At 43.9% G+C, this 12,644-nt stretch overlaps 1 protein-coding gene across 2 annotated transcripts in view; it reads right to left on the bottom strand.

Annotated features, from left to right (window-relative positions):
• Positions 1-12,644, bottom strand: part of LOC139575970 (protein ENTREP2-like) — a 164,121-nt gene that overhangs the window by 93,024 nt on the left and 58,453 nt on the right. For both annotated transcript variants that reach the window (XM_071401498.1, XM_071401497.1), the window contains exon 2: positions 8,875-8,931. In XM_071401498.1, coding sequence (XP_071257599.1) covers positions 8,875-8,931 — 57 coding nt within the window. The remainder of the gene's footprint in view (positions 1-8,874; positions 8,932-12,644) is intronic.

Raw genomic sequence — 12,644 nt, 5'->3', positions numbered from 1 at the left:
ACCACTAACACTAACTACAGCACACTGCAGACACCACACACCACTAACACTAATTACAGCACACTGCATACACCACACACCACTAACACTAATTACAGCACACTGCATACACCATACCACTAACACTAATTACAGCACACTGCAGACACCACACCAATAACACGAATTACAGCACACTACAGGCACCACATCACTAACACTAATTACAGCACACTGCATACACCACACCACTAATTACAGCACACTGCATACACCATACCACTAACACTAATTACAGCACACTGCAGACACCACACACCACTAACACTAATTACAGCACACTGCAGACACCACACCACTAACACTAATTACAGCACACTGCAGACACCACACCACTAACACTAATTAAAGCACACTGCAGACACCACACACCACTAACACTAATTACAGCACACTGCAGACACCACACCACTAACACTAATTACAGCACACTGCAGACACCACACCACTAACACTAATTACAGCACACTGCAGACACCACACACCACTAACACTAATTACAGCACACTGCAGACACCACACCACTAACACTAATTAAAGCACACTGCAGGCACCACACCACTAACACTAATTACAGCACACTGCAGACACCACACCACTAACACTAATTACAGCACACTGCAGACACCACACCACTAACACTAATTACAGCACACTGCAGACACCACACCACTAACACTAATTACAGCACACTGCAGGCACCACACCACTAACACTAATTACAGCACACTGCAGACACCACAACACTAACACTAATTACAGCACACTGCATACACCACACACCACTAACACTAACTACAGCACACTGCATACACCACACACCACTAACACTAATTACAGCACACTGCATACACCATACCACTAACACTAATTACAGCACACTGCAGACACCACACCACTAACACGAATTACAGCACACTACAGGCACCACATCACTAACACTAATTACAGCACACTGCATACACCACACCACTAATTACAGCACACTGCATACACCATACCACTAACACTAATTACAGCACACAGCAGACACCACACACCACTAACACTAATTACAGCACACCGCATACACCATTCCACTAACACTAATTACAGCACACTGCATACACCACACCACTAATTACAGCACACTGCATACACCATACCACTAACACTAATTACAGCACACTGCAGACACCACACACCACTAACACTAATTACAGCACACTGCAGACACCACACCACTAACACTAATTACAGCACACTGCAGGCACCACATAACTAACACTAATTACAGCACACTGCAGACACCACACACCACTAACACTAATTACAGCACACTGCAGACACCACACCACTAACACTAATTACAGCACACTGCAGACACCACACCACTAACACTAATTACAGCACACTGCAGACACCACACCACTAACACTAATTACAGCACACTGCAGACACCACACCACTAACACTAATTACAGCACACTGCAGGCACCACACCACTAACACTAATTACAGCACACTGCAGACACCACACCACTAACACTAATTACAGCACACTGCAGACACCACACCACTAACACTAATTACAGCACACTGCAGACACCACACCACTAACACTAATTACAGCACACTGCAGGCACCACACCACTAACACTAATTACAGCACACTGCAGACACCACACCACTAACACTAATTACAGCACACTGCAGACACCACACCACTAACACTAATTACAGCACACTGCAGACACCACACCAAACACCACTAACACTAATTACAGCACACTGCAGACACCAAACACCACTAACACGAATTACAGCACACTGCAGACACCACACACCACTAACACTAATTACAGCACACTGCAGGCACCACACCACTAACACTAATTACAGCACACTGCAGACACCACACCACTAACACTAATTACAGCACACTGCAGACACCACACCACTAACACTAATTACAGCACACTGCAGACACCACACCACTAACACTAATTACAGCACACTGCAGGCACCACACCACTAACACTAATTACAGCACACTGCAGACACCACACACCACTAACACTAATTACAGCACACTGCATACACCACACACCACTAACACTAACTACAGCACACTGCATACACCACACACCACTAACACTAATTACAGCACACTGCATACACCATACCACTAACACTAATTACAGCACACTGCAGACACCACACCACTAACACGAATTACAGCACACTACAGGCACCACATCACTAACACTAATTACAGCACACTGCATACACCACACCACTAATTACAGCACACTGCATACACCATACCACTAACACTAATTACAGCACACAGCAGACACCACACACCACTAACACTAATTACAGCACACTGCATACACCATTCCACTAACACTAATTACAGCACACTGCATACACCACACCACTAATTACAGCACACTGCATACACCATACCACTAACACAAATTACAGCACACTGCAGACACCACACACCACTAACACTAATTACAGCACACTGCAGACACCACACACCACTAACACTAATTACAGCACACTGCAGACACCACACATTACTAACACTAATTACAGCACACTGCATACACCACACACCGCTAACACTAATTACAGCACACTGCAGACACCACACACCACTAACACTAATTACAGCACACTGCATACACCACACACCACTAACACTAATTACAGCACACTGCAGACACCACACCACTAACACTAATTACAGCACACTGCAGACACCACACCACTAATTACAGCACACTGCAGACACCACACCACTAACACTAATTACAGCACACTGCATACACCACACACCACTAACACTAATTACAGCACACTGCAGACACCACACACCACTAACACTAATTACAGCACACTGCATACACCACACACCACTAACACTAATTACAGCACACTGCATACACCATACCACTAACACTAATTACAGCACACTGCAGACACCACACCAATAACACGAATTACAGCACACTACAGGCCCCACATCACTAACACTAATTACAGCACACTGCATACACCACACCACTAATTACAGCACACTGCATACACCATACCACTAACACTAATTACAGCACACTGCAGACACCACACACCACTAACACTAATTACAGCACACTGCAGACACCACACCACTAACACTAATTACAGCACACTGCAGACACCACACCACTAACACTAATTACAGCACACTGCAGACACCACACACCACTAACACTAATTACAGCACACTGCAGACACCACACCACTAACACTAATTACAGCACACTGCAGACACCACATCACTAACACTAATTACAGCACACTGCAGACACCACACACCACTAACACTAATTACAGCACACTGCAGGCACCACACCACTAAGACTAATTACAGCACACTGCAGGCACCACACCACTAACACTAATTACAGCACACTGCAGACACCACACCACTAACACTAATTACAGCACACTGCAGACACCACACCACTAACACTAATTACAGCACACTGCAGACACCACACCACTAACACTAATTACAGCACACTGCAGGCACCACACCACTAACACTACTTACAGCACACTGCAGACACCACAACACTAACACTAATTACAGCACACTGCATACACCACACACCACTAACACTAACTACAGCACACTGCATACACCACACACCACTAACACTAATTACAGCACACTGCATACACCATACCACTAACACTAATTACAGCACACTGCAGACACCACACCACTAACACGAATTACAGCACACTACAGGCACCACATCACTAACACTAATTACAGCACACTGCATACACCACACCACTAATTACAGCACACTGCATACACCATACCACTAACACTAATTACAGCACACAGCAGACACCACACACCACTAACACTAATTACAGCACACTGCATACACCATTCCACTAACACTAATTACAGCACACTGCATACACCACACCACTAATTACAGCACACTGCATACACCATACCACTAACACTAATTACAGCACACTGCAGACACCACACACCACTAACACTAATTACAGCACACTGCAGGCACCACATCACTAACACTAATTACAGCACACTGCAGACACCACACACCACTAACACTAATTACAGCACACTGCAGACACCACACACCACTAACACTAATTACAGCACACTGCAGACACCACACCACTAACACTAATTACAGCACACTGCAGACACCACACCACTAACACTAATTACAGCACACTGCAGACACCACACCACTAACACTAATTACAGCACACTGCAGACACCACACCACTAACACTAATTACAGCACACTGCAGGCACCACACCACTAACACTAATTACAGCACACTGCAGACACCACACATCACTAACACTAATTACAGCACACTGCAGACACCACACCACTAACACTAATTACAGCACACTGCAGACACCACACCACTAACACTAATTACAGCACACTGCAGGCACCACACCACTAACACTAATTACAGCACACTGCAGACACCACACCACTAACACTAATTACAGCACACTGCAGACACCACACCACTAACACTAATTACAGCACACTGCAGACACCACACCAAACACCACTAACACTAATTACAGCACACTGCAGACACCAAACACCACTAACACTAATTACAGCACACTGCAGGCACCATACACCACAAACACTAATTACAGCACACTGCAGACACCAAACACCACTAACACTAATTACAGCACACTGCAGGCACCATACACCACTAACACTAATTACAGCACACTGCAGACACCATACCACTAACACGAATTACAGCACACTGCAGGCACCATACACCACTAACACTAATTACAGCACACTGCAGACACCACACCACTAACACTAATTACAGCACACTGCATACACCACACACCACTAACACTAATTACAGCACACTGCAGACACCACACCACTAACACAAATTACAGCACACTGCAGACACCGCACCACTAACACTAATTACAGCACACTGCAGACACCACTCCACTAACACTAATTACAGCACACTGCAGACACCACACCACTAACACTAATTACAGCACACTGCAGACACCACACCACTAACACTAATTACAGCACACTGCATACACCATACCACTACCACGAATTACAGCACACTGTAGGCACCGCATCACTAACACTAATTACAGCACACTGCAGACACCAAACACCACTAAAACTAATTACAGCACACTGCAGACACCACACCACTAACACTAATTACAGCACACTGCAGACACCACATCACTACACTAATTACAGCACACTGCAGACACCACACCACTAACACTAATTACAGCACACTGCAGACACCACACCACTAACACTAATTACAGCACACTGCAGACACCACACCACTAACACTAATTACAGCACACTGCAGACACCACACCACTAACACGAATTACAGCACACTGCAGGCACCACATCACTAACAGCACACTGACTGACTGGCTCCATGCATGTCCTCAATGCACCACTACCACCAACATACAGCCCACTGACTGGATGGATCCTCATACGTCCACAAGCAAAGAGACACATCAGAAATTCAGGCAGCATTCTCAAGCCATGCTGCTATTATATATGAAACCAATGCTTGGCAGCACATTGCATACTCAATGCATACATTTTACATCCCATTCACAGGCTGCACACCAGACTAAGAGCTACTGTAAATCCACAATGTGCAGAGGCTCTGAACACAGGTTTGAATGTAGTCTAACATGACAGGCTATTAGATCCCCCTCTTAGGCTAATTTCAGAGACTCTGATAGTGATTTCTGTCATAAGCCTTCTGGAAAGCGAAATTCATTACACAGCTGAGCAACTCTGAGAAAACATTGTATGGTGATTGTGTCTAACATGGCAAAAATGTCAAATGAGAGAATTATACACATGAGGTTCGTAACAGTGAGAGGGAGAGGTTCTCTTCTCTCTGTCCTGAGGAGAATGGTGATGATAGTGAGTACTGAGTAGGAGTGACACTTGGTTCATTGCATACTACAGTGGCTTGCGAAAGTATTCACCCCCTTGGCATTTTTCCTATTTTGTTGCCTTACAACCTGAATTAAAATAGATTTTTGGGGGGTTTGTATCATTTGATTTACACAACATGCCTACCACTTTGAAGATGCAACATATTTATTGTGACACAAACAAGAAATAAGACAAAAAAACTGAAAACTTGAGCGTGCATAACTATTCACCCCCCCAAAGTCAATACTTTGTAGAGCCACCTTTTGCAGCAATTACAGCTGCAAGTCTCTTGGGGTATGTCTCTATAAGCTTGGCACATCTAGCCACTGGGATTTTTGCCCATTCTTCAAGGCAAAACTGCTCCAGCTCCTTCAAGTTGGATGGGTTCCGCTGGTGTACAGCAATCTTTAAGTCAAATCACAGATTCTCAATTGGATTGAGGTCTGAGCTTTGACTAGGCCATTCCAAGACATTTAAATGTTTCCGCTTAAACCATTTGAGTGTTGCTTTAGCAGTATGCTTAGGGTCATTGTCCTGCTGGAAGGTGAACCTCCGTCCCAGTCTCAAATATCTGGAAGACTGAAACAGGTTTCCCTCAAGAATTTCCCTGTATTTAGTGCCATCCATCATTCCTTCAATTCTGACCATTTTCCCAGTCCCTGCCGAGGAAAAACATCCCCACAGCATGATGCTGCCACCACCATGCTTTACTGTGGGGATGGTGCTCTCGGGGTGATGAGAGGTGTTGGGTTTGCACAAGAAATAGCATTTTCCTTGATGGACAAAAAGCTACATTTTAGTCTCATCTGACCAGAGTACCTTCTTCCATATGTTTCGGGAGTCTCCCACATGCCTTTTGGCGAACACCAAACGTGTTTGCTTCTTTTTTTCTTTAAGCAACGGCTTTTTTCTGGCCACTCTTCCGTAAAGCCCAGCTCTCTGGAGTGTATGGCTTAAAGTGGTCCTATGGACAGATACTCCAATCTCCGCTGTGGAGCTTTGCAGCTCCTTCAGGGTTATCTTTGGTCTCTGTTGCCTCTCTGATTAATGCCCTCCTTGCCTGGTCTGTGATTTTTGGGGGGCGGCCCTCTCTTGGCAGGTTTGTTGTGGTGCCATATTCTTTCCATTTTTTAATAATGGATTTAATGGTGCTCTGTGGGATGTTCAAAGTTTCTGTCTGATATTTTTTTATAACCCAGCCCTGATCTGTACCTCTCCACAACTTTGTCCCTGACCTGTTTGGAGAGCTCCTTGGTCTTCACGGTGCCTCTCTGTTGCTTGGTGGTGCCGCTTGCTTAGTGGTGTTGCAGACTCTGGGGCCTTTCAGAACAGGTATATATATACTGAGATCATGTGACAGATCATGTGACAGATCATGTGACACTTAGAATGCACTAATTATGTGACTTCTGAATTGAATTGGTTGCACCAGATCTTATTTAGTGGCTTCATAGCAAAGGGGGTGAATACATATGCACGCACCACTTTTCCGTTTTTAATTTTTTAGAAAAGTAATTATTTAAATTTCACTTCGCCAATTTGGACTATTTTGTGTATGTCCATTACATGCAATCCAAATAAAAATCTATTTAAATTACAGGTTGTAATGCAACAAAATAGGAAAAACGCCAAGGGGATGAATACTTTTGCAAGGCACTGTATAAGGACCTACAACATAGCTGTTTCTGAAGACAGTATAGTGTTTTTGATACAACCCTCCGGCATTACAAACAAAGAAAAACAACTACTTATGAGGAATTAAAACTCATTGCAAAGATGACTGAGCACAAACATATCTGTCATTTCTGTGCTGCTTGAAGCATTTCAGCCCATTTTGATTCCTGACACTGTAGGCGACTGTACTGACGACACAGTGGAAAGATTGTCCCTATTACAGAACTAAAAGCAATATATATGGCAAACAGTTCCTAGTTTAGTGTAGTCTGACAATTGCCAGGTCAGTGGTTGAGCTGAGAGTATCCTTTCTCAAAGGCATTGGAGTTGTGATCTGTTTTAACAGGCTTTTATCCCAGCTAGCACAAATCCAGGCCTTCTCACAGTAGAGGGTCACACAGACAACACCATCGCATGTTGTTACCCTGGGTGCCAAAACCAGCAGTGGTGGAAAAAGTACCCAATTTTCATACTTGAGTAAAAGTAAGGTTTACTTAATAGAAATTGACTGAAGTAAAAGTGAAAGTCACCTAGTAAAATCCTACTTGAGTAAAAGTGTTTCCTTTTAAATATACTTAAGTAGCAAAAGTAAATGTAATTTCTAAAATATACTTAAGTATGAAAAGTAAAAGTATAAATCATTTCAAATTCCTTATATTAAGCAAACCAGACGGCACAATTTTCTTGTTTTTTAAATTTATGGATAGCCAGGGGCACACTCCAACACTCAGACATCATTTACAAACAAAGCATTTGTGTTTAGTGAGTCCACCAGATCAGATGCAGTAGGGATAACCAGGGATCTTTTCTTTAAGTGAGTAAATTAGACCATTTTCCTGTCCTGCTAAGCATTCAAAATGTAACGAGTACTTTTGGGTGTCAGGGAAAATGTATGTATTATTTTCTTTAGGAATGTAGTGGAGTAAAAGTAAAAGTTAACACACATATAAATAGTCAAGTAAAGTACAGATACCTACAAAAACTACTTAAGTAGTACTTCAAAGTATTTTTACTTAGGTACTTTACACCACTGAAAACTAGTTGCCCTAGAAAACTAGTTGCCCTGGGCAAATATCCCCTCTGAGAAGGTTAGGTCAGATCAGGAAGTTAGAGTTAGACTATCACTCACCACCAGAGAGAGAGGCCTCTTCCATGACACCACTCCTATCAGTCCAGACAGCAGCACCTGAAAGAGAACAACACTATAGGTCAGTGGAAGGGAAGAAAATGCAGTACAACAGTTAGGATAACCAACATGGTCATGAACAGTCCCCGCATGTGAGAGAAAGGGGAAAGACAGACATGGGTACTAGGTTTTTCCGTATGGTTCACTGTGGTGTGATCTTGGATTGTGATCATATCTCCTTGGTGTGAGTTGACACATCACAGTATCACAGTAAAAAAAAAGAATGTCATACCTGGTGTTCTATTAGCCTCCAGCATTCTGTTTCTCTACATTCTCTCTCCTTCACCCTCCTTCACCCATCATTAACCAACAACACTCCCCCACCCACCTAGCTTCTCTCTCTCTCTCTCTCTCTCTCCCCCTCTCCATCACCTCTGTTTTACACACTAGCCTCTCTCTGAATCCCTGAATTCAGCTGGAAAGACATCAGACCTACAGGCAGCCTTTCCCTAACAAGGGCGACTTGTTTACGTCTTTGGCTGATACTCAAAAATAAAAAAAATACTGAAAACACACTGAAGCAGACGGTGAGTGACGATGCGCACTGGAGAGCGCCCACTCCAATGCTGTCCCCTCATTTTACACAAACACCGATTGGAAATGCTAATGTTTGTTTATGTTGCTAACTTTTTCAGGCATATTCCTGTTGTTAAAACCCTTCTAACATGCATTGCGGTTGTTACATAAAAATCACACACGAGTAAAACATTTGACATTGTTTATTATTAGTTTAAAGTTACTTTGTATCGCTGACCTGAACTGCTTTGGGGAGCGTCACATCTGCATATTCAATCATTTGAGTTTTCTATGTTGAGGGGTATTTTCCTAATATCGTTATTCTTTGAATGTTTATGTCCTAATATCTGTGACATGTATTATGTAATGGCCATTGTCCATATTCCTTAGTTCCAGCTCACCTTCTGCACCTGCACATAAATACCACCATTTTGCACCTGATTCCATCAGACTACTGGGGCTGTGCGCCCGTTGACAAAACTGCCTGGGATCTAGCCTACTATCTTACAGAGCCCCAATGGATGTAAAGTAAGAATATTTGGGAGATGTTAAATTTGCACAGTGTTATTCACATTTGACCCATTTTAGATGAGGGCTGAAGATCAGTGAGACTAGCAGATCATTACTGCTTTAGATCAGGAGGATTATTTATCTTGTCCAATCAAAATGTGCTGAGTGACTCCCTGACTGCAGATTAGCAATGACAAAAAGGGAGAACACCCGAAATGAACATAGAGTTGTATATACAGCGTGCAGGAGCCAATACCTATTGTCTGCCAAAATGTACACATCTTATCACTGTAACATGCCTACTGTCTACATAATTAAGCATGTTAATGCCTCCACAGTAAGATTTGTTGTTTTGAACAGTGACCAAGATGATTTTACATACTCAGTCATTTTAATTGTGAAATGATAATTTGATGGCATCATTAAACATATTCTGGAAGTGACATGAATATGTTTCGGAAGCTTGGAGAGATGATCATTTCAAAGGCAGATTTCTACCGAGATGTGAACGCTTCAATATCTATTTGCTCTCATGAATTATAGATCACGCATTCTGTTGCAACAGAGGAAGAGAAAGAGAGAGAGAGCGAGAGAGAGAGCATGAGAGGGACGGAGAGAGAGCATGAGAGGGAGAGAGAGAGAGAGAGAGAGAGAGAGAGAGAGAGAGAGAGAGAGAGAGAGAGAGAGAGAGAGAGAGAGAGAGAGAGAGAGAGAGAGAGAGAGCATGAGAGGGAGGGAGAGAGCTGGAGATAAAGGCAGTATCCCTGCAATTGCAGTCTGGTAGTAAATCTGTTCAGCAGTAAAAGCAGCCCAGGTCTGTGCCAGACAGCAGACACAGAGATCAGCTCCTCTCCTCTGCTCCTGTCGTTAGCACAGACACCTCTGGTCCAGAGCAACACCGTAACCGTCTCACACACCTGATCTCCAAACAGTCCCTGTCAACCTCTGATACCACATAAAGAACCCAGGAGCACATGAATGGATGGCTATTACCGCGGCAACACAGTTAAGTTTCACTTTTCTTTCCATAGAGTTTAGTTGTCATGGCACCCAGGAGACTCCTCCCTCTTATCTCCCCATTTCATTCTTACATCTCAGATGGTGGAGGAGAGGAAGGACAGGCTGGCTGCATTAAGCCCTGCACCAGCCCTCTTCCAGGGGACGAAGGGAACATTCATTAGCTAACACTCTTAACTGGTGAGATATCAGTGGTAGAGCAGAGAATCCACTCAGCCTTGTCTCTACTCTGAAAGCTAGTCATAAGGGGAACATTCAGGAAGTTGGGTGTCTGAGAGTGAAACAACTCTGGTCCCCTGGAGAAGGAGACAGGGGGAAGGAGTCAGGCAGGCTTTAGGGGCTAGTGGAGCTGCTAAACCCTGGGCTGAGGCTGGCTGGAGCAGAGGCTGTAGCTATGGTTGTCTCTGTCTGAGAGGTGATATGGAGAGGGCTGCCGGTGATAGCTTTGTGTCAATCACGCAGGGATTCCTCTCTCCGCTGCACTGGGAAAAGGATTAAGACACAACACTTTACCACTTTAGTCACTGAGGCCTGGCCACCTATTCAGCTCAACTCACCAGTTTGGAAAAGCTCATTTTCTTTCACTTCTGCCCTGCTGCAGTTTATACACACTGTGGGCTTTGCGTTCAAAATGGGACACACAAATTAGCTAATCAATCAATCTCATTCTCAACTGACTGTTATTAATAAAAAAACAACGTATTCTCTAAAAGGAGCAAATTATCCATGAAATACCCAAATCTGCTCTCATTAGCTATACAAAATCAGGGCCATCGATTCCTGCATCCTACCATTAAAGGTTTCTGTATTGAGATGGCTTCCAATCAGACTCCAATCAGATTCCTGTTGTTTAGTGTTGTCTATCATCAGGGAAGAATAGCCTCTCTCTTTTCTCTCTCCCACATCTGGCTTCACTACACGGTCCCTACAGTGTATAGCTTACCATCCAGAGATATACAACAACCCCCTTACCCACACAAAACAAAGCACAGCATTTACACATAGCCACCAACAGACACACTGGCCACACTCATGACCATCAACTGAGCCAACAATTCTGGCGTGTAGAACACATACATATGCACACCAAAAAAAAAATGGCTACTGAAATGGAATGAAAGAGGGGTCCAAGATTTCCAAGCAACTCATCACAGGTTGTGCCACACAGAGACATGAAAGAATGTACTACACTCTGACAGCCACGCACGCACGCACACACGCGCACACACACACACACACACACACACACACACACACACACACACACACACACACACACACACACACACACACACACACACACACACACACACACACACACACACACACACACACACACACACACACACACACACACACAGCATAACAACACTGACATCCTGAACAGTACACATTGTGATCAATCATAAGCCTTCCACAACACAAGTATCTGATATCGCAACAATGTATTTTTTGCAGTCCACCAACTGAACAGAAAAGTAAAACTATGCTTTTTGGAAGACAAAACCCAATAAGCCCTCCTATATCCATTGACCCCAAAGCCCCCTCTCCTGTCTGTCTGCCCCCCAGGCCACATTCCAGTCCGGAGCGTTTATGCACGCTGCAGCCTGTACACACTCTTACACACCTACACACCCATACACACTCCTACACAGCATTCTCACATAGGT

Source organism: Salvelinus alpinus, chromosome 5 (genome assembly GCF_045679555.1).
Source record: "Salvelinus alpinus chromosome 5, SLU_Salpinus.1, whole genome shotgun sequence".
NCBI lineage: Eukaryota > Metazoa > Chordata > Actinopteri > Salmoniformes > Salmonidae > Salvelinus > Salvelinus alpinus.
This window is presented reverse-complemented; position numbering and strand designations above follow the sequence as displayed.